Raw genomic sequence first — 24,444 nt, 5'->3', positions numbered from 1 at the left:
TGTCCTGCTTTCATTATTCAGAAGTGACCTGGTGCTTGACCCAGAGAATTTTGAATAAGTATCTGAGAGGGGCAGAGCCCTCCAGATCTGCTGCTTGAAACTGAATGAAGCAAGAAGTGCCCTGCTGAAAAGATTTTGCTGTGCAAGGAACTCTAAGGCCTGACCTATGAAGACTGCACCATCTGAAACTACAGCCTTGTGGATTACCTTGCTGCCAGAGGTGTCAAGAATGGAACTACCTGCAAGCTACAGGTTAACAGAGCTCACCTGGACAGCCCCACAAATAATTCAAAGCCTGGAGTACCAGTGGATTTGTAAGGGTGTTGTTCAAGTGGATTGCGGAATTGAAGTTTCACAAATTGAAGGACCCTCTTGGAGATTCCAGAACCTTGGATTGGGTGTTGGATACTTTGGGACCCGCAAGCAGAACTCCAGGAAGGTGTTCTAACTGGACCCCGCTTGCTGAAGAAGGCGGCCCACCACAGTGGTGAGAATTCTTCTGAACAGTTTATAAAGGTGTGTCCCTGAGAGAGAAAACTAAATGACTAAAATTCATCTCTCTAGTTCCCTACAGTGGATCTTTTTCGTTTTGGTGTAATTTAAAAGGTACAAATATTACCTATTTTTATAAATTGGTGTGGGATTTTTATTTTGTGTTGTCTTAATTATTTACTGAAATTGTGTTTTTAAATGCTTTACATACCGGTCTATGAAGTTAAGCCTGTCTGCTCGCAGCCACGTTACCAAGGGTTGAGCATAGGAATAATTTCTAAGACCTATGCTGAGTCCTATCCTGTGTTAGTGGCCTTATTGCCAGTGGCAGACCTACATTTGCCCCTACCAATAACCCACTTTCCAACATTCATACTTAAAAATCTGTAGATATGAGTAATGTTTTGTCTTTAATTGAAAAATCAACAAAAGTTTAAAAAGCAAGCCTTCATAGTTGGAACAGAACAGCTCGTGCAACAGTTGACTGAAAGCTTAATTGGGTCCTCAAAGAGGGATTTGAACCGAAGTGTCTTTGAGGGAAAGCTGGTTTTGAATCCTTTGTTATAAATAACCTGGTTGGATGTACAAAGAGGAGAATGTGGAAATTGTTTGTCTGGCCATGGAAACTAGGGAAAGAGGACAACCTTGACCAATCAAAATATTATTCTACATACAAATGAATTTAACTCTATACATGGTCCAAGGCATGACCCATTACCTTTTATGATCAGTAGGTTTGTGCAGCTGCTTACTAGGAATATTGTGGGAATTCTAGCATATTACAGTGAATATTGACTGACAACCTGAAAGCACCAGGCTACCGACCCGTCAGTTACAGAAAAGGGGAGGGTGATAAATTACAAATTGGAATGTCTAACTACAGCAAGTACTCTAGTCTCTACATCTCTAGTTGCCTTCTGAGCATGGGTATGTTTCATGTAATTGGACAACCAGAAAGTCAGAATGATGCAGTGATCTCTAGTTCTTAAACGTTTGTGGACTTCAGGAGCAAAGGCGTGTGTTTGCACTCACGTTTGTAGCATGGTGTTTATTTTGTAATAAAAAAAAATTGTAAACCCCTTTAAAAATTGTTTTTATATTTCTGTATTAGGTTGTCTAGGCGAAGTAATAACTGGCGCTCCTCAATCAGGCGACTCTCAATGAAGCTTCAAAACACGGAGGCAGTGGAAGAAGAGACATCGGCACCAGAGCCACAGAGAGTTACACGCCAGACAAGGGCACAGGCCCAAAGGGCTGTTTGTACCAATTCAGATGGTGGGGCACAGGCTCAAAAGGTTGTTTGTTCCAATCCAGATAGTGACTCTCAGAAAGTATCTGAACAGCTTGTCATGCAGCCCTTCTGTGGGAGCCTGCCATGTGTCAAGATCAGCACTAAAGACCGGAAAAGTGCAGAAGATGCAGTTGAAACGATGACCACGATTAAAGAGGCGGTCAGATTTAACTCTAAAGAAAACCTTTCTTCAACAAATGTACAACCTTCTGCTTTTTCGGAAGCCCCTAAGACTCCAGAAGGCAAATGCCGCAGTGCAACTAAGGTAAAGATTGCAGCGTCCACTCCAAAAGAAGCTGGGATGAATGAGGATATTGTGCACATGGACTCTTCTGCAAATCTGGAGGAGAATGCTGCTCCATGTATGGAAATCTCGGCTCAGTCTCATGAGTTGGAAGAAATGGACGTACATCCGATAAACCTGTCTGCTGATAGTGAGGAGGGAACCAGAGTGCCTGCTACTGAAGTTTCACGCATCTCTATTAGCAAATCAACTCCTACTGGTTCCAAGTCGGACCGCAGGTCTGTGCGTCGTAGTTTGGTGGGCAGGCATTCAAGAAGTCACTCCTTGATGAATAAGTACTCCCTAGCCAGCAAGAGGGAGAGCATGACTCGTGAGGCTATGCGCAAGTCAATCCGTAGGTCCATTTCCAAGAAAGCCTGGGAATCCTCTGCATCCAGCTGTAAGTCTCTTCTCAATCGTGTAAATAAAGTTACGATTATACAGCATTCCTAGATGTTTTTCCCTTCTGCTTTCTCATTCATGGCGTGTTTCCATATTTTCTTAAAAGGCCTTTGTATCTTGTCAACAAGCATTTATCTCTTGAATTGGAGTATAAGATTTTGCATTTTTGGGTTTTGGGCGGCCGGGGGTGGGGTGGAGGGGCGTACAAGTAGCCTGGAATTTGCTTGAAGTAACTTTGTTTTTGCTGTGTTTATGAAAAACCTTGTTTCATGTGGTCCCATTTTCTGGCATTTTTGATTGACCGAAGTAGGTTTTTCATGTAAACAATTAATGATGTAGCTGGATTGTTGCACGCATGCTGCAGGAAGGAAGGGGGAGGCTGGGTGGAGTTTACCTGTGTCTAATTGATTGAGAATGGTGTGCCTTGAGTTTCCAGTACTCCTGGATTACCTGGTGTAGCAAGTAATTAGGCCAAATTAAGAAATATATTCAAAGTAATGAATGTCTACTTCTGGCTCGGAGTAGCTTTCTAGATTTTTGCTCACTGTCTTCAGAGGGTGTTGACCATAAGCAGTTTCATTTTAATTTGCCCCAAAAAAGGGCATTTTTCATCTGAAAGTGATGTGTGGAAATTAAAGTTGGTGTTTTTGTTTTGGTGTTTTTGTTTTGGCTGCCCTGATTTGTGACGTTTTCTCCGTAGACCAAAGCTCCACAGAAGGTATGGATGAAGACACAATTAAAGCAAGGTAAAGTTATTAATGTCCCTGATCAGAAGCTTGGGGAGACCATTTAAAAGATTTATAAACATACGGACTCATAGCTCTTAATCTAGACACCCTGTAGACTACTATGAAACCTCCGCACATGAGTACTTGAACAGTAAACAATGTGGCACAGGTAATCTAAGGGGCGCTTGTTTATTGAAGTTCATACACTGTAAAATTACAGTGCAATTGTAACTCATTATCCTTTTTATGAGTAAGTTCACTGTTCAAAATGGTTATGGCCTCGAATAGTTCTTTCCCATGAACAAGAAATGGGATTGTTCTCCTATTGAGTCAGACTGACATTGTGCAGTTACATGAACCATTTCGTGGACGAGAAGGACTTTGTTCCATTGCGTGATTTAAGGCCCGGAGACAATCCGGCTGAAAATTTGTGAATGATAACCGGTCTAGGTCTGTGTAGTGCCGTTAACTGTACCTTTAAAACCGTTTTAGTGGTGTAGTTGTAGGTAGTATCCTGGGTTGTGAAAGCATTTTAGAAAGGCAGTGGTCCTTACATCTCGGCTAGGAGCACCTTCTGATCGATCCACAATGGGAGTGGTTAATTGTTAAAACGTTCGACTTTAATACCCATAAGCCGAGGCCAACATTTGCTTACATGAGTATTTATGGTGTCGTTTTTATGCTTCATCTTTGGTGTAATGACTTGTTATTCCTTGCAGGCCAGAGCTCCTCCCTATCCCCAGCGCCGAAGAAAAGGAGGTAATGCCTAGTTGAGAGTTGGATGCCTGGTCCTAAAGCTTTTATTTATTTTTGTGCCCACTCTTGCCATCTGATCCTTTGTTGTGGAATGCTTTTGGTCAGTGTTCAACGCCCTCCCACCAAATCCACCTTGCTCTCTCCCACTTAACTCCAGTACTTCATTTAAGGAGGTCTCTGCGGACATACCTTCTTAGTATTTCCTACTGTAACATAACCATAAAGTACTATGAACTATTGCATCTTTGGTTGTATCTCCCACCAGTGGCAGTACTGTATACATGCTGCTCTTACCCTTCGTGGAGCCAGTTTCTTTGAGCTAGTACCCATTTTACCCTGTTTCTTGATTAAACATGCTTTGTGTGTTTTCTATTACTGCAAGGAGCTGCCTCAGGATGCTTCTCCCTCCTTCTCTTGCGTTCTTATCTGTGTGCATGCGTGAGCTTGCCTAATGTTTCCTACTCTGTAAGCCTGTGCTAATTCCCAGGGTAACTTTGGAATACCTTTTTATTTGTACTCTCGGACCCCTCTGCTTTGTGACTTGTTTCTATCAGCAATGTTGGGTGCCTTATGTAATGCACTATTTCAGCCCTGGTCTGAAGTATTCACTGGTTTCAATGCACAAAGAACGAGAGCTTGCAATGTGGTGGTAGTGGCCTAGAGCTGTGGCAGGTGGAGCAGGGGAGGAAAAGATTGACTGGCTTGGAATTTTTTATATATGTACATATATTTGTGCTCTTTAGGAATGTCAAAGCCCTCGGAGATCCGTTCGTTCAAGGAATGCTAAGAAGATTGCTATCAGTATTATATCTACTGAGCTTGAGCAGCATATCTCTAGAGTGACACGACAGAAATTGGCTGACAGCAAAGCTGGAGAGGAAAAAGGTAGGGGAAATACCTGGTGCGGTTTTGAAGTGTTTTCAAGTAGTTTTGATTTCTTTTTTATGTTGTGGGTGGATTCTAACGGGAGTATGATTTTTAATTCAGTGAAGCAACAAATGTAGCTTCTGCTATACCTCTTACGGCAGATTCTTCAAGTCTTGTATAGTTCCAAGTTGTCCGTCTGGATCCGGAAACTTTTCCGCCGGTCCTCTGCACGTCAATAGTTGGCTCTCTGCAGTTCTGCTCTGACATTGTCCCGATCCACAAATTGTGTGGAGACTATATAAAGCCGCCAATCTCACGCGTGGACATCAGTTTCTTTCTGCACTGCCAGCTGTAGGTCCAGAGCAACTTGTTTATTTATGACGCTTGCCTTGATCTAAAATATTGTTTTACCATGCAGGGGACATGTCCCCTTCCAAAACTACAGATTTTGTCCTGTAAGGACAGTCTCAAACAAATGTCTGTGAAAGATCCATACGAAATTTGCCTGTGGTGCCAGGTGTCGAGCCGCAATACTAAAGCCTGCAGTGACTGTGCGTTGAACCAGAAAATCATACGAGGCTGTGAATTCTACATTGCTGAGCACCAGAAGGCTACCTAACGAGACTGGTCCTAGTTGAAAGTTTGCTCTGGTTTGAGCCTTAATTCGCTGGAAAAACAGCTGGGGCGAGGCCCCTAATGTCCTCTTGAATGTCAAGTCTGTGCTGGTTTGACATCTATCTGTTGCTTTCGGCTGCCGTTGAGGCTCTATTTGCTCAGCCTCAAGTGCCAACAGCAATCCCATGACCCCTGTTTAGCCTGAATTAAGATAATTATGATGTGGGTGATGAGATTGGTCACCTTTGAGGAGAGTTGGTTTTAAGACCTGCCGTTGGCTAAAGTCCTTGACCTCCCCCATGGAGGTACTTCAGCTGGGCAGCTACGGAGTCCTCCTTACCGTTTAAATGAGGCCCTTAAGGATACTTTGTTGGTGGCATTTGCAAAACCTTGCTATGGTCTCCTGGTTAACTACTGAGCTACATGGTGCCGCCACACTTGCCCGGGTGAACCTGCATTTTTATCTCCGTCCCCCTCAACTGAATGCTTGGTTGTGCAAGCGTCTACTTGAAAGACTAATCCCATCTTCCCATGATAGGGCATTAAAACAATGTGGATATTTTCTGGAAGAGGGTATAGGGAAGTGCCCTTTTTGACATGGTAACCCCAGCCCTTTACCTGGTAAATCATGAGTTTAACTGAAAGTGCACTGGGTTCCTATTAACCAGGGTCCCTGTCCTAGAACTCTTTTCCAGAAGGCTGTAGCATGAATTGTGCCACCCTAAGGGACCCCTCACCAAGCACATGCAATACTGCCATTGCAGGCTACGTGTCTTGGTGCACCAAAGTGAAAACGCAACGTTCCTGTAGGAAGGTGGATACCGGACTATGGTTACCCCCAACTTTTTGCCTAGTGTTTAGCTGGTTTTCGACTTAGTTGGCCTGGGATCCTGCTATTCAGGACCCCAGGCTATCTGCTCTCTCTAAATTTACACCATGTACGCTAGGTACATACACAATTGGGAATTGGTTCACCTTGTCAGCCCCTGTAGAAGTGTACCCTAGGTACTCGGGGCATAGGTGTAACCAAGGCCTACCAGGGGCTGCAGCATGTATTATGCCACCCCTGGCTGGCCACTCAAATAGACACAACTGGCTGATCATTCAGCTGGGGCAAGGTCGTGTAATCACCCCTTGCTTAAGTATAGTATTCCTATACCTACTTATATATAGACCAATAGTAACCTGTAAGTCACTCCTATGGCAGGCCTTAACAATCCTGGAGGCTTCTGGCGAAGGGGGTAGCATTCCACCCTTCTAGAGGGAGAAGACATGTTGTTGCTGACTATCCCGGTTAAAGTTAACCAGAGCCACAGCGTCACAAAATGGACGCTGCTGCCACCGACACAAGTCTGACCTGCTGCTGGGAGTCCTTCCAGTCACGGAGGTTTGGACAATAGGTTTCCTGCCTGGAGAGGTGCGAGCACCACCCCAGACAGGACTTTGTGTATTGGGACAGGGAGGGCTGAATAGATTGAGACACTGCCAGGGGTACACTAGGTGCTCCATGCATACCCCAGTTTAAACCGGTTGCTGGGGCACTCCAGCCCCAGCTCTGGCGCGAAACTGGACAAAGGAGAGTGGGTGTAACCCCCCCCCCCCCTCCTCCTGGTCCCACCAATACGAGGGACCTAGAAAGTAATCCAGCCCCTTTTAGTTGTATAAAGGTAGGAGCTGAGTCCTGAGACTTTAGATTAATCCTGAACCGAAACTTGACACGAAACTCTGGACCTTCGACATTCTGCTGAAGTTGAAGACTGAAGAATCTCCCTTGTGGCCAAGGAGTGACCACCCTGGGCAACCAGGCACCATCCAGCAAATCGACGGCTTGCTTTGTCGACGTTCCTGCCGCAACCAGAGCACAGAGCCTGACAAGACCCAGACTTCCAGACATCTCTGACCCTCTCTTCACGACAGCAGCACCGCTGAGATCCGTGGAGGCGATGAGACACGTGGGACCGGACATCTTGGAAAGCCTGCAACTTGCTAAATGTGCAGCTCCTGAGGCATCCTCAAAGCTGTGCACTGGGGACTGAGAAACCCCGAACCCGAGATCCACCTGCACCGAAGATCAGCCCTCCACACTCCACGAGTTCTGCGTGGGGCCCTTCTGCTTGTGTTCTGCTCGACGCGTTGTCTGGTTGCTGCCCCGTTGGCTAGTAGCCTCTGTGACGACAAGCCTTTTGAACCACATCGCTGGTCTGGTTGCTCCAGACTGGCCCTTGCCTCCCTACAAAGGTGAGGCACCTCGGAACTTGCTGGTCTGCCCCAGAAGCCTTCTTTGAATCCTGTGTGGGTTGCCTTTGCCAAGGCTTGTTGACTCCAATCCGGAAGTCGACTCCTCCATCTGAGAGATCCTGCGTGGGACAGCTCGCCTTCAGCTCCTGGTAGTCCTCGACACCTCCTGGTCTGCGTGGCTGAAGAGACGAGCTTCAAGACAGCACCTGATTGCTCCTCGACGTCGTCTGGTTCCTTCCTGGTTCCACCCGGTCACCCGGCTAGTGACCCAGACTCTGTCCCCTCTGCTTTCAGGTCCTTTTCATCTTCGATCCACCCGGACATCTTCCTCCTGGTCGCCTGCAGCATCTTTCTTCACAGGCTCCATAGACTTCAACGGCGAAACCCGACACATCTTCACACCTATGCACCCGCTGTCCGTGGGTGAGGTAACGCGAGTACTTCGGTGCTACCCAAGGGTATTGACTATCCAAGTGTCTAGGTTTTTAGTTGTTTCCTCCTAGTTAAACCGGAAGTGTACTAAATCCTTCTCAATCAAACTTCTAAGTTCCCATTGACTTTGCATTGACTCACGCGTGTGTGTAAAGACACTGCACGCGCCGCCTGTGGGCCTCCTACTTCTAAACTAAGGTTCAGATAGTGTAGCCCCAGCGATGCCCTAGGCCTTTCCTTTTCTTGTGACGTGGTCCTTATACCACTTTCTTAATATATGGTTTGCTTCGCCCCTAGGGCCTAACCGTAAATTGTGCAACTTAATGTATTCTGATTAAGTAACTTGTTATGTGCTTTGGCCTCTGATCTCATAAAGATTTCAGCGGAGTGTGTTAGTAAATAAATACATATATATTTTATATATATATCCTGTGTGATGTCCTTTAATTTGATATTCAAGGGGTTACATATGGTTAAACAGCTGGCTTAACATGCCCTCAAGAGTCTTTTAGCCTAAGACTTATATATGCCCACGCTACCACTAGGATAGCTGGTCTACAAGGTTGACTTACAACCATAACCATAAGGGTTGTTTGGACTGGTGCAAGGTGTTCACTAGAATCATCAGTTCCCACCGCAGTGCACCATGTCCTCCACCACTGCGCACCATGTCCTCCACCACTGCGCACCATGTCCCCCACCACTGCATATCCTATTTGTAAGTCAGCCCTAAGGTAGGTTGCTTAATATCATGCCAGGGCATATCTGCATGAACAGATATGCCCCTGTTCAGGTCCGCTTGATTGCTGCCTGTAAAAGTGAACAGGGAAGCAGTTTTTAAAACTTGCTGGGCAGTTGTGAAAACCTGTTCCCCCAACTACATGATGGCTTTACTGGAAATAGGAATGTTTGATCTCCAACATATCGTATTGCTGAACCTACACTGTTGCAAAATCGTCCTGTGCCCTGGCCACCCCCCAACATTTTGCTGACTGGCACTGGTGGTATCTGACTGACTCTGCCTAACCAGGGCAGTGCTATGCTGAAGACACGTAGAATACGATGTAAAAATCTGCAAACACTAGGGTACACTGGGTTAGGGTGCCCCTGTGATTGGCATGACCTCCTATAAGGAGAATCCTTATATAAAAGTTTTTATATTACCTGGGGTTAGTGAAATTGCAAATTTCACTCCCCACATTCTTGTAAAGTGCTTCCAAAAATCGACATTTGTGCTAGGAGCACTGTGAAAGGAGTATCTGCAATATTTGTATATAATCAGCACCCCCTTTCCTAGGTATTCCAGGGGGGGGGGCTCCTTTAAGTATAAGCAGGGCCCATATAAAACCTGTTTTATAGGCCCTGTTTGGCGAAATTGCCCGGTTAATTTTGCCATTGCAGATCCCCAGCCCATAGGTTAATATTGGAAAAGGTTATTAGTTAATAACTGGAGGAATAAAAGTCCGTCCAGCTTTAAGGAAAATGGCCACCCCTCCAGTTTTTGAAGAGGAACAAGCCCAGTATTGAGAAGGGTTTTTGGGGTGGGACATTAGGCGAGTGTCGGAGGGAAGCAAATGAGTCTCTTGAAGAAAGATAATGTCAGGGTCCTGTCGAATGAGGTAGCGCCAAACTTGGTGTCTTATTGGGAGAGTTGAGGCCCTTAACGTTCAGCAAAATACATTTAAGGGGGTTGGTCATGCGAAATATAAAATGCTGCTTCACCGGCTATGACCAGTAAACCAACACAGTGGGTGTACCTCCTCCCATCCCAGGACCTCCGGACAAACCAGCATGACCAAAAGCTCATCTAAAACTATTGAACAAGCAAAGTACCTGGAGTATTCCCCCAAGATTCGAAGCTGTATCCTCCCTGGCCCTATTCCTCCTCCCCTAACACCCACCCACCCCCCTTACCAGCAGCAGCAAATTTAGAAAAGTGGGACAAAGGGATAGAAAAGATAGGAAGACCTAAAACTCAATCATAGGTGGCCAACTGGGCCAAACATTGTCTGACTCTACCAGGAACAGCTCACGTCTGTAAGACAGGACATTCAGGAGAAGTCACACTCCAAGGGTGACTGACCACTACCTTGAATCTATGAATACATTAGTCAATGAAGTCGCCCCACTGCAACTGAAGAGTCTCCACCAAAACTTCTAACCCCTGGTATGACGACAGACTCAATGACGACAGGCGTTCGATGCGAATGGCAGAGCGCACCTGGAGAGCGGACCCCTCAGCACTGCACCACAAAAGGCTCAAAAACAAGAGAAATGCCTACTTCAGGAAAATAAAGCGCACAAAGTTGGACTTCTTCAGCCGCCAATTGGACCAAAAAAAAAACAGGCCAAGAAAACTCTTTGAACTAATCAAAACCCAAACAAAGGCACAACCCCTACAATCAAGTAGCACAACAAGCGACACCCCACACTGTGAAGACTTCTCTGCTTTCTTTAAGCTAAAGACTGACAACATAAGAAATGACCTCATCATGGATGTAAGCCGATTCCCCAACCACACAAGAATGGCTAACACTCAACCTAAAAACATGGCTTCCTGGCAGTACTTCGATACCTACACGGAAGAAACAATACACAAACTGCTCTGCACCTTGAAGCCCTCCAACCACCACACAGACCCTCTACCTGCTAATGCTGTAAAAGACTTCATCCCCTTGCTCCTTCCTCTCTGGACCAAAATCATCAACTGCTCCCTGCAACAAGGCCTCATTCCAGACTCCCTCAAGGTGGGGCAAGTCACACCTATACTCAAGAAACCTACAGCTGATCCGACTGACCTAAACAATTACCGACCCATCACCAATATCCCCACCCTGGCCAAACTGCTGGAGAAATGTGTCCAACTCCAACTAACAAGACACATTGACCAATTTGACCTCCTCAATTCTCATCAATCAGGATTCCGAGCGAAACATAGCACGGAAACAGCTATGACACACATAATTGATGACGCTCTCCAAATTCTTGATCGCAATGAGTCCTGTCTCCTCATCCTTCTTGACCTCTCGTCAGCATTTGACACGGTCAAACATGAGAACCTGATGGAGCTGCTAAGCACTAGAATGGGTCTATCGGGAACGGTTCTCAAATGGTTTTCGTCCTTCCTACACAACCGGTCTCAGAAGTTCAAGATCGATAATGTGCTATCTTCCCCTGTGCCTGCAGATCTAGGTGTTCCACAAGGATCCTCCCTCTCCCCCACTTTGTTCAACCTCATCATGGAACCGCTCGCCACCTTGCTCCAAGCCTCTAATGTCCAATTCCATATGTACGCCGACGACACACAACTGTACCTAAAGCTTCAATCTCCGGAAGATATCAAGCATCTGAATTCCACGCTTATTAACACTCAATCTTGGCTAGCCGATAATCACCTCAAACTAAATGCTCTGAAAACTGAGTTCCTTCTCATCTCACCCCCGGCGAAAATTTCCACCACCCAAACATGGCTCAGCAACCTAACAGCACTCAATGTCCAACCCACCATCGTGGACTCAGCGAAATCCCTAGGCATCACACTGGACGCCAAGCTCAACATGCAGCAACACATCAGCAAAGCCACAAAAGCAGCTAATTTCCAAATCAACACACTGAGGAAAATCAAACCCTTCCTCCCGACTGAAGACTTCCAAACTGCTGTACAAGCGTTAGTCATCCCTCGAATCGACTACGGAATTGTGACCCTCAGTGGACTCCCGCTATCCACAACAGCTCCCTTAAGAGCCTCCCTGAACGCTGCCGCAAGACTCATTACTGGCTCAAGAAAACATTCGCACATTTCCCCAGATTTAAAGTCCCTAAAATGGCTGCCCTTTGAAGCCAGAATACAACTAAAAATTGCAGTTATGACACACGCGGCCGTGCACCACAATGCACCCAACTACCTCGCTCAAAAATTGTCCATATCAGGAGGTTCGAGGTCCAATAGAAGCTCAAAAAATCTACTCCTGAAACCCCGTAGATTCAGGAAAGAGAACCTACAAGCGCTCCTTCTCAGGAATGGCACCCAGGATCTGGAATGCGCTCCCGCCTGAAACTAGGCGTATCTCCTCCGCTGCACTCTTCAAGAAAGAGGTGAAAACCATCCTTCTGGCCAAGATCTCCTGAACCGTATAGGTGGTGGATCAGAGACTCTACATTGCCTTGTATCAATGCTCACCTTGTCCTTTGGCACTATACCTCTACTTGATGGTGACACTACTACACAACTTTCTGCCTACCGACCAATATACGAGACACATTGGGTCACTGTTTCACCCTCCCGATGCCCTCACTCAGTGCGCGCTCTATACTAAATCTCTGGTATAAGCCTGCCACACACCCAAGGTGTACCTGAACACCTCTGTAATGGGATCAATGACTTATGCCGTTCTATTACCTGCTTACCTGACTGTATATTGATATGTTTTATGTATTTTATTATTATCCTTTCATGTTAGTGACTACTACATTGCTCCCATTACCTCTGTTCATTCCCACTGCCCCTACCCTGTCATTGTGAAGCGCTCTGATATCTGTAAGGATCTTGTTCGCGCTATATAAAACTTTGAATAAGTAAATGAATAAGTAAGGGGACCCTGAGGAAGGGGAGGGGTTGGTAGGTGCAAGAAAGTTTGTTGGTCTCCGCATCCAGCGGCCTGTAGCAATAGTAGAACAGCGAGATGTCCATCCTCCCCCAGGTTGCCGCCAAAGAAGCCAGAGCCAGATCCAGCAACAGTATTGTCCACTCCAAAGGGTCATTCCCATAGTAATCGAGTTTTTGGAACTAGACGTACGTGCTCATTGAGGATCTGCCCTTGGTCGGGCAGCAGAGAAGCAAGAACAACTGTATAGGTAGATTGTCGGAATGTCTTAATGGTCATCCACTCTGCCGCCAATCTCTGTGACCTCCTGCCATATGTCCTGCAGCGCAGCTTTGAAGTCTTGCTTAGGGGAATTCAAGCTTAATCTCCTGGAGGAAAGGCACCATGAAGGCCTGGGTGATCGGCGTTTCCGAGATGGCCTTTTCTGTTACACAGGACTCCGCTGTTCCGTTTGTCTCTGCATGTGGATTGATTTTGGTCCAAACGGACGTTACTGGGTGATCTCGGGACGCAGCAAAGTCCGAGTCTTTGGTGGCTCTATTTTGAGGAGGCATTGCTGGATATCAACCGGTGTCTAGAGTCCCAGGTAACCTACAAACTGCTTCCCTCAGTTAGTGGAGAGATCCCAGCGAACGTAACACCTTAAGCAGTTCAATCCCCTAGGAGCACCATTGCAGCCCTAGCTCTCGATGATATCCCAAAATAGTTGCTGCTTACCCTGTAGGGCCGTGCATACCACGCAGGCCAGGCAGCGGAACGCCGTTTTCTACCCTCTGCTCTGACAGTGTTCCCTGGATAAGATCAGTTAGGGGGCAGCTCAAAATGCGAACTCTGTGTTTAGGTCCAATAGTGACAGGCAGCTTAAAGCTGTCTCACCTCAGTCTCCTCACACAGCAAGCCTCAGGGCTCCAATAAGCAGTGGGGGGCTCCCCCTCTGTCGGCGGAATACCCTACAGTCTTCCCCTTCCATACAAAGCTCTCCGATCCGGCCAGAATGCAAGAATTAGTTCCATCAGCCAGACACTGGGAAGTGCAACCAGCTCCGACCCAACCCTAACCCAACGAGGTATGGCTCCAGGGGAAAAAGAGACCCTGGTATTGTTGATGTCCCGGTGCGGGAAGGCTCCTCTGTTTTCCTCTCAGCCCCCCTCAGAAGCAACAGCTGGCCCAGGTGCACTCCAACACTTACTGGCCAGTGCCCCGGCGATACACGGTCCGCCTCGCCATCCTTGTATCACTGGGTCCAGATGCAGCTACACGGCCAATCCCTTGGCACAACCCCCAAGAGATTCAGGGGCTCCCCAGCTGGCCAGGTTCATCTCGCCCAGTCCACTGCTCTAAGCCGCGATCACCAGCCCACCGGTAGCGGCCTGCCGAGGATTCCGCTGTGACGCAACCGAGCAAAGATGGCAGTGGCGATTCTCGCCGAAGTCTGGGTACAAAAAAAGCAAAGCCCTCCATCATGGCCAGTTCGTTGTTCGAGCCCAGAAGCAGCCTTGCTTTAGGGGCACACCAACCCTCACTGCCCTACAGCTGCAGGAGTTTGTATTTCTCTCTGGCCCGCCGCGGCAGCGTCCTCCGCTTGGCGCACTGCGTCTGAGGCCCCAGGAGATTGCAGGTCGCAGTTCAACTCACGGAGGGACTCAGAAGGTAGGGTCTGCCGCGTGGGCTCTTTCACTGCGCCGCCTCAGAAGCCACAGGCTCCAATCCAAGAACGCTGTGTCGGAGCTCTTTGTTCAAGATGGCAGCTGCAGGACCCGTAGTTTCAGGGTCCCCGAAATCAGGGCCCCGTAGTACAGCGGCGCTTCCTCTCCGGCACTAGGGACACCTTTTGGTCCTTGCCCCACCTCGCTAGTCGTATAGCACCAGGCGGCTGACCTGGTAATCGGGATCAACTGCTTTAACGGACACGAAGGAGTGGAGACACAGCTACACACGTCTCACTCCATTTGCTGCTTGGCCACGCCCCCATGCTGTCAAATTTGAGTGCAATACGATAAAGTGGTTTGTTTTTTCTGTGTGGTAAATTTTAATGTATACCATTAATTCCAATGTTTCAGCTTTTCTTTTTGGGAGATGAACCTCCAGTATTGTATGGGTTTAGGATTTTACGTAAAGTAGCCAGTTGGAGTTAGAACTCATGGGTATTTTTCACATTCCATACATGGCAGGTTATGTCTAACTCTTTGAGTGTTGTGGTGTATAGATTTGGCTTGTAGCTAAACTTTTTTAATGACGAAAGTCTGTCTTCAGTTAGGGTTGTGTGTAGGATGCCAAGTGATCGGTGAGTGGTAGATTGCTTCTAGGCGATGTGACGAAACAGTTAGTCTGCTTTCTTTAAAGTTATTTGCATGGCTGAGTCTGCATGACAAATTGACATTCTGTCTTGACAGGGCAGCATTTGCGAGATGATGTAGCTGTCACTTTCCTCCGTTTTCAGCATGCAGATGTTTTTAGTGTCCTCGAACCTGTCTGCATTGTAGGAAGCTGTATAATATGCACAGGTCTGTGCGGCAGTAAATAATGACCATGTTTGAACGGTGCTAAACTTACATGTCTGTCTTCCTGTTCAGAGAATGCCCCAGACACAAGACTGGAGCCTCAAGACGCCCAGAGTGCTCGGTAAGTACTAGCAGTGCAAGGCAGGAGTGTTCTGAGCAGATTGTAAAACATATTTGATTGGGCAAATTAGATACTCTACCACCAAATCCCTGCCCATTTAGAGGTATGTTACACTTGATCTATAGTCTTTTAGGGTATGTCATTTTCCACTGTTCAGCTTGTTCTTCACCACATGCTTTTTAGTGAGTCCATCACATGGAAGATATTTGAGACGCATGTGTGCTTGAGCCTCTACTTTCACTGCTTCCCCTAAATACCCTTTCTTCTCACAGTACGCAACTTGCTGTTGATTGTAAACTTACTGTATGTGTATTAGTCCCCAGAAATAAAAGTCCACCCAGTTTCTTCTGCATTGGTTCTATCTTATATAAGTTGTGCTCCACCATGGGTGAGGTTTTTTAAATCCTGTGGGATTATCGGTAGCTCTATTTTATGATCGCCATGGGGGTTGGTGGAATTAGCTGATCGGATTTCTATCTTTCAAGTCTTTAATGCTAGACTTTTTATTTTGCTCTAATAATATAACCTTTTTGTAGTTATCCCTGTACGATTGGAGCTAAAACAGCTAATGAACACATAGTGGCAGTCTGGCAAGTCACCATATTGGTACTTTTCAAAATTTTCTGAAAATGTTCCCTGTGGCATGTTTCAAGTTTTTCATTTTACATTTTATACTGGGATTTGATCACATTCTGGATCGCTGTTGGCCTAGATCGTGTCGGACCATGAGGTCTGTTGGTTTATGCAATTTGTGGAATTTTTAGAAGGGCTGCAGGCAGGGTACATTCTCTAGTACACACAGTGAGTGTGTCCATAATAAAGCTTCTTCTCTTTTTTGGAAATGGCAAGCTTCCCTCCCATTCATTTGACACCATAGTTCTTTGTGTGGTGAATATTGGTTTAATGATACAAATGCACGAGGGCTTATTTTAATTGTGCTAAAGCTAATTTGGATGAGTAGCGCTTTTGGTGGAGGCTGGACCTACTTGCAGTTCGGCAGTCTGTAATCCAGGTTTGCAGCAGATGAGTAACCCACCTGTAGTGTTTTGTGCAGGTTTCTTCCAGATTCGAGCACAAGTGCTGGTAATAAAGTAGTTTATAGACCGTTTGCTTTTATTTTAATCTAAGTTACCAACTGTGTACTTTGTTTGCAGGAGGAAGAGTTATAAGAGAGCAGTAGATTCTCTGTATGATGAAGGCCTGGATGGGCAGCATTTAGATGATGTGGGCCGTTCTCCACCAAGGAAGAAGACTCCATCTCCACCATGTCCCAATAACAAAGTAGGTAGTGAGAAGCTCCTCATTCTAAATAGCTTGTCTAATTCCATGAATATTAGGTTTCAAACTACAGTTTTTCCTTACCCTCACAGGTGGTGCGTCCCCCTCCGACTCACTTGAGAACCTTTTTGCACACTGTACAGAAAAACCAGATGCTTATGAGTACCCCGGGTTCAGGCTGTAGCTCTTCGAAAAACAACATTGTGAAGTCCTTCATTAAGCGAACAACTCCTCTTAAGACTGACAACAAGGTACAAAACCACTTTGCATATACCTAATTCACTTTTGCCATTGGTTTTGGGGGCAGTGTGATAACTGGCCACGGGGTGCATGTGCCCCAAGTTCATGCAATTAGTTATACAGCCTAATTTGGCGTACATTCTCTTGCCATTAATCTTTGCATCTGCTGGACATGCTGTCCAGCAGCCTAATTTGGCTGCTAATCTTTCTTAGTGAAAAAACCTGTGGCATTCCCTGGGAATATGTGTAATCTTGTCTACTATGCAGAATTTCACCTGTATGATATTAAGAGTACAAAACAGTCAAATGTATGCCTCGAACAGGCAAGTTCTGGAAGGCCATTAGAAGTTTTTTCACTACATCCTGAGGACCATCTTGATGACTCTTATCTAGGCGCAGGTCATCTAGTGCTTACTGTTCGCATCTTATTGTGGCAATAGATTTTGCGGTCTATTTCAATTTAAAAGCCAGGAGGAATTTGGCAAAGCAGTTGATGTACCGGTCATGGGCTTGACATAGGAAGGGGTATGCATTACTAAAAGTTGGACCTCTTCTAACATCCATCCATGGGGAAAGCACATAAGGGTGAGGAGGAGGGAAACCGTCTGAGCATGGGTTGAACGCTGGAGAGCCATTTTGATGTGAAGCAAGAGTTTTTTCAAAAGCTAGCTGGATTGAACTGAGATGGCATTTCCTCTCATCTGTAATTTTGTGAATTGTGGCATTTTTTTTATGATGAAGTGTTTGCAACTGATGCTTTCTCTTGCTTCACATCAAAATGGCTCTCCAGCGTTCAACCCATGCTTTCTGATTTTGGGGGGGGGGGGGGAGGGATGGGGTGGATTTTGGTAGCTGTACCCGATCTAATTTGTGAAGTACATGTTGCCTCATGTAAATTGCCTTTAAAGTGTATCCATCACAATTTGTTTATGGGGGAGTTTTGGTAAGCGTGTTTGCAAGAGTGAAGGAGCTTGATCTATGTGGTTTAAACTATTTGGGAACCTAGTTAAGGAAGTGCTATAGAAAGTATTTGATTTGTTTAGATTTAGTCCCTGTCAGAGTATTACGAAGCTTATTTTTATGACCAATCAAAGGGGATGCCTATTTTGCATCTGCTAACTAGGTTCGAATTGCATAGGTGGCCAATTTTTCCATCGGATTATTTATTTTGCCCTTGTGTAGTTTGAAATGTCATTTTAAGTTTTGGCAGTGATTCAGCAACCTGCAAGCCTCAGGGCTTTGGTATCAGAATTGTGGATTGATCTGTGTGCTGTCGGTGCAGGTAGATGGCTGTAGTATAGCCTTATAGCCTGCCGTAGCGGGCTATACCGGCTATTAAAGGCCCGCTGAATCGTTAAAGGCCCGAGCCGAAGGCGAGGGACTTTAACGAAACAGCGGGACTTTAATAGCCGGTATAGCCCTGCTACGAAGGGCTATAAGGCTATTAGAACATTCTACCACTAGAGGGCAGAATGTTCGAACAAATTAAACAAAGGGTTCTCGAAGCTCGAGGGGATATAAATCCCTCGAACTTCGAGAATCCTTTGTAGAACATTGGAATGTTGCTCTGGTTACTTTTTTTTTTTTTTTGGTTACAAACAAATTGTTTGCTAGGAGAAATTACCGAATATTTCATAAACATTGAAGATGCAAGAATGTGGTGCAAGAACACTTGAGCCGGAAAATGAGTAAGGGGCTTGGACCATACCCCTTTTAGACTTTAACAGTACCAGCACTAGTATACACAGAAAGACTAGCACAAATTGTGAATCCGTCTCCCGAAGGCCTACAGTCTAGAGGACTGCTCAGTATGCATGGAATTCTTATTGAATCAGGGCAAGGTATAAAAACGTTGGCACATTTACCATGACGCACAAAAAGAATAGGAGATAGAGGACCCACTGACCCAACGGATTCACAGTTTGAACAGGAATTCCAGGAGGCTGTCTAGGTCCATCCAGAAAAGACACAAGACTCAAGCAGAGACCAAACACAAAGTAAATCCACAATGGCGTAGGAGCTAAAAAATATTATTGTGCTGGAGGCAAAAAGAGCAACACTTTATCAAGACAAAAGAACCCACTGAATGCAAAACCTCGAAACCAGTATCTACCTTGAAATAGATTAAAAGACTTGAGAGGGATTAAAGAGCATTGGATAAGAATGGCTAAATGCCAATCCCAGACTCCAGCTTCCAAAGACTCCAAAAATCTGCTTGACAATGATGCCAAAAGTAGTTTCGCCCTCAAAAGAATAAGGGGTCAGAACTCTAATCTAGCAGAAATCTCTGGAGGTGGAAAGAAAGGAGTACCTCAAGGGCAAACTGGAAGCCCTGGTCTTGAAAACATTTGACGACTCAGCAGAAATACAGTATAAGTACCTCTCAAACAGCAATTTCAAAAGCATAGGGAGTTTGTAGTAGAGTACCACCAGCACCAGGAGTAAGAATTCTTAAATAGGCGAATCCATTGAAGACCTGAAGGACATCGAAATGGGCTCGACAGGTTAGCCAACAGACTTCTTCCCATCTAGACCCTCACCACCAGATGACATTATTAGATATGTGGTCATTAAAAGGGCACATAACACATATGGGATCCAAATGGAAGAACAGATGGTAGCCTGCTTTCTCCTAGAGACACTGTTACTACTTCAAATGAGGAACCAATTTCTCCCCATGCATCCTAAACCAGGGAAGAGCAGCTTATCCTGCATTGGGGTATCTTTCATAGATTCACTTTCCTGAATCATCCCCCGTCGCCGAGGTGGGAGTCCCACGGTATATAAAAAAGCAGTACCAAAAGTAAATTACAGTAGTAGGCCCCATGAGAAGGCCTGAATCCTAGATTGTAGTAGCCTATCTACCTCATTATGCTAAAAAGACCAAAGTCTTTGCTCCAACCAATCAGCTTACAGCACCCTCTAGAACCCTCTCTGCAGAGCCAGTTCCAGATTTTCACCGCACGTCGTGTGGAAGGGAGTCTCCCTGAGTCTTGACTCAGTTTTTTTCTTCAGAGCTTCAGGATGTCTGACAAAAAGGGCTTATTTAGACCTTGTAGAACATGCGAGAAGATAAGGGTCCATGTTGATGATCAACAAAAGTACTGCATTTATTACCTCTACCCAAAACATGAGGCAAAAAATTGTAAGATCTGCCGCACCTTCCCTTCTAAAACCTTAAGGGATAGGGAGGCCAGAGTCCTTTTATGGCTAAAATCCTCTTCTACGGATGATTAAGACAGAGCCTCTACCTCCGGTAAGAGAGCGAGATCTCAAGAGGATAATTCAAGTGAGGGGAGAAAGCATACTAAAACCTCCCACTCCACTTCAGGCTCTTCACAGAGATCTCCACATACTATCTCTGGAGCCTCAGCCACCAAAGATTTGTCCAAGGAATGGAATCTTCTGTCTCCTCACCTTTGACTACCATCTCTACTTCATCTATGGCTATGATCTCCACCACAGCCATCACTTCTCCTATTCTGTCTACAAAAATATGTATTGTGGCTAAAAGAACCCTCGTCGACGACTGCCTCGACAACGAAGAAGCATTCGTCGACGAAGAAGCCCCCGTTGACGAAGTCATCTACGCTACCATCGACGAAGAAGCATCCATCGACGATGAGCCTGTCGACATCGCAGACGAGTCCGAAGATTGTCCCGTCGACGGCGGCTCCGTCGACGTCTAGTCCATCCACGCTGGTTCCGTCTGTCGATTCCATCGTAGATTCCTTCATAGTCTACCTCGTGGACGATGGTCCTATCGTCCACGACAGTCACTACAGCTAGCAAAATCACCATGGTCACCGGTGCCAGCAACACCAATGGATTCTACTTCATGAAGCCTTTCATTACAAAACAGGCTTTCTCTACCCCACTCTCTTCAAAAACCTTCCAGCTGGTATACCAGAGGCAACCAGGATCTTGTATCTCACCACTCATGCCTTCTCATCTGCTAGAATCTTACGCTTATGTTGAGGAAGAGGATTTTGAGTATGACAATGAGGGAGCTTTTGGAGTGGCTCACCATCCATCTGAACTCAATATTAAGTGCCAGGATGATGACGAAGATGATATTCAGGACATTATTACCAGGAGGACATTGTAGTGCCTCATCATACAGGATACCAAAGACGATCTCAGGTTTCAGAGGTCAGTCACTTACCGCCAAGCCTTATTCAGGATTTACAGGCTATGCTTGCGGATTATAAACGTTTTCCCCCGCAACCAGCTCAACCTGCTGTCCCGGTTCCTCCACCTCAAGTTCCTCCGCCTACTCCAGTCATGGAAACTCCACAACCTGGTTTGCCTACACAAACCCCGGACACTTCGGCTGAAGAAGTAGAGGAAGGAGAGTTACCTAACATACCTCCATCAGATCCTTGGGATGACTACGTTATTCCTATGCCGTCTCCACTAACTTCACAACCTTAAGACTCCCCACTTGAAGATATAGGTAGATTCCATAATCTTATGCAGCGCGCTGCAAATAGATTTCAGCTTCCAGTGACTGTGGAGCAAACCGGGTGTTTTCTTCATGATTTTAAAGAGGAAATTGGGAAGGTGTCTAGAGCCATTCCTATTATAGATTACATCTGGAAAGAGGGCATCAAGGTGATGAAAAATCCTGCTTCTGTGCCTGCCGTGTTACCACGAATTGACAAATATCGTGCCCCACTCAGTAGTCCTTCATGCCTCATTTGTCATCTGCGGCCAGATTTGGTCATTTCACAGGCCGCGCAACAAAGATCGAAGAACCCAGCCACCCCCATTACTACACCACCAGATAAGGAGGGGCGGCGTTTGGACCTTATTGGTAAAAAAATTCCACTATGGCTTCTGCATCCATCAGAGCGGCAAATTCTTTGGCAATTTTAGGGCGCTATGATCGTCAAATGTGGTCCGACATGGCTGGGCTCATAGATCTGATTCCGGAGGACAAAAGACAGGCTCGCAAGATCCTAATGGAAGGAGAGTGCACAGCTGCGGAAACTATTGACTGCGCATTAGACATTGCGAACACGAATTTTAGACAGCTGGTGGGAGCTGCTGTTTTGAGACGTCCGGGCTGGCTAAAGGCCACTACCTTTCGGCCCGAGGTTCAATTAAAAATACTGGACATGGCATATGACGGAGAGTCCCTGTTTGGGAAGCATATCGACGAAGCTCTCCAAGCAATCAAAACGGACACTGATACTGCAAGATCCCTAGGTTCACTGCAGTATAAAAGAGGATCTTTCAGAGGCGCAAGAGGACGTGGCTACTCTTCCAGAGGAGGTTACTATCAACAAGGCAGACCACACCAGCCTCAATATCGTCAGAACTTCTCGCCAGTCCGGAACAGCTGGTTCCTCGCGCCAAGGAGGAAGAAAGCGCACAAACAATCAAGGGCGAGACGCTCACAAGAAACAGTGAGGTCAGTTGGGCGCCAACCTCAATTCCTTCCCTCCCTGTGGGCGCGAAGATATCTCCCTTCAAACAACAGTGACAGCACATCACTACCGATCAATGGGTGTTGGACCTAGTACAGCATGGACACACCCTGGAGTTTATCACCAAACCTCCAACAACTCCGCCCAGGGGTCCCCCTCGTCTTCACTTATTGTTCAAGGAAGCTCATGCAATGCCCCTCAAGAACGCTATAGAGAAAGTTCCAATCCATCAGAGGCTGACAGGTTTCTATTTCCGTTTTTTCCTCATAAAAAAGAAATCCGGGGAATGGCGACCGATCCTAGACCTGCGCAATCTCAACAAATATCTCAAGAAGCAGGGTTTACGAATGGTCACTCTTTCAGACATTTTAAGTTGCCTCTACGAGGGAGATTTTATGGCTTCTTTGGACATGGAAGATGCATACTTCCACATCCCAATCCACCCAGAACATCGAAAGTATGTCCGTTTCACTGTGGCTAGCGCCCATTATCAGTTCAAAGTACTTTCATTTGGCCTCAAGTCGGCTCCAAGGATTTTTACAAAGTGCCTGCCTCCGGTAGCGGCAGCACTATGCTCATCAGGGGTCCACGTTTTCCCGTACTTGGACGACTGGCTAGTCAAAGGTCCATCAAAGTTCAAAGTAAAGAACGACATTGCACTCTGCCGCACTCTCTTTGCATCTTTAGGCCTCACTGTCAACGAAAGCAAGTCTCAATTGACTCCGAGAAGGATCCTGCTATTCCTAGGAGCTTGTCTAGACACGATACAGTGCAAGGCATTCTTGTCTCAAGAGCGGCAACTCCGTCTACAAGCATTGGCCATAAAACTATCAAGAAGGTTACTTTCAGTTCGCTTCTTCGTGTCACTTCTGGGAATGTGCTCTTCAGCCATCAATCTCATTCCATTGGCACGTCTCAAAATGTGGCTTCTACAGGAAGAGCTACATCTTCAATGGCAGCAAGCGACAGGCTCTTTCGAGGACACCATCAGTCACCCCACGCATGGTAGAGGCTCTTCAATGGTGGACACAACTACACAATCTGAAACAAGGACTCGCATTCTTGCAAACTCCTCCAGATTTCATTCTGACGACGATGCGTCCATGGAGGGCTAGGGAGGTCATCTCCAAGATTTACAGGTGCAAGGCAAATGGTCTCAAAAAGACAGACGATGCCACATCAACAGTCTAGAGTTGAGAGCCATTTTTCTATCTCTACAAGCGTTCCTTTCCAGAATAGCAGGGTCCTCAGTCCTGGTCCGGACGGACAGTACCACCAGCATGCTTTATATAAACAAGCAAGGAGGGACCAGGTCAGCTACACTGTCCAAAGAGGCCCAAGAGTTATGGGAATGGCTGACACTTCACATCATAACTTTCAAGGCAGAGCACGTTAGGGTCCTCCACAATACCCTAGCAGACAAACTAAGCAGGTCCTCGTCGGATTGCCACGAGTGGGAGTTGGACAACAATCAATTGAACAGGGTGTTTCAGACTTGGGGCAAACCAATGTTGGATCTATTTGCAACCCGGCAGAGCAAGAAACGCTGGTATTACGGCAGCAGATACCCTCAACCGTGATCAAGAGGGAATGCCCTGTCCATGCGATGGTCAGGGATCTATGCTTACGCCTTTCCTCCGATCCCGCAAGTGTTGAGCAAGATGAAATTGAAAAGCTGCCGTCTCCTTCTAATTGCTCCCAGATGGCCTCGTCCATTTTGGTTTCAGGAGCTCATGTTACTATCACAGGAGCCTCCGATCAAACTTCTGCCAACTCCAACACTACTGTCCAGCACCTAGGGTCAGATACTTCCCCCACACCCTCAATCGCTGAAATTGCACGCATGGCTTCTAACTTCTTAGAATTTCAACACCTCCAAATTCCTAAAGGCTGCCGAGACATCTTGAAGAAACCACAAGCCCTGAGCACGTTGAAGACTTATCGTCTCAAATGGAAGCGTTTCTGCTCCTGGTGTAATTCAAACGCTTTACACCTTATTGAGGCTCAAACGGAAAAAATTCTGCCTTTTCTGTAGTAGGGGATCTCGGTGTATAGTCATAATCTAGTGAATAGTCCCGCCCATGTGCGTGGACCTCGGAGCAATCAAAAATAATCTCTTAAGGTGTCGAAAAATGCAGAACTGCACAGACACTTAAGAGAGAAT

General features: G+C 46.2%; 1 protein-coding gene across 3 annotated transcripts in view; it reads left to right on the top strand.

The window, feature by feature from the left end:
- Positions 1-24,444, top strand: part of INCENP (inner centromere protein) — a 289,237-nt gene that overhangs the window by 51,939 nt on the left and 212,854 nt on the right. For all 3 annotated transcript variants that reach the window (XM_078681293.1, XM_078681291.1, XM_078681294.1), the window contains exons 4-10: positions 1,604-2,466; positions 3,169-3,214; positions 3,916-3,955; positions 4,696-4,837; positions 15,282-15,330; positions 16,485-16,611; positions 16,701-16,859. In XM_078681293.1, coding sequence (XP_078537419.1) covers positions 1,604-2,466; positions 3,169-3,214; positions 3,916-3,955; positions 4,696-4,837; positions 15,282-15,330; positions 16,485-16,611; positions 16,701-16,859 — 1,426 coding nt within the window. The remainder of the gene's footprint in view (positions 1-1,603; positions 2,467-3,168; positions 3,215-3,915; positions 3,956-4,695; positions 4,838-15,281; positions 15,331-16,484; positions 16,612-16,700; positions 16,860-24,444) is intronic.

Source organism: Lissotriton helveticus, chromosome 3_1 (assembly GCF_964261635.1).
Source record: "Lissotriton helveticus chromosome 3_1, aLisHel1.1, whole genome shotgun sequence".
Lineage (NCBI taxonomy): Eukaryota > Metazoa > Chordata > Amphibia > Caudata > Salamandridae > Lissotriton > Lissotriton helveticus.
This window is presented reverse-complemented; position numbering and strand designations above follow the sequence as displayed.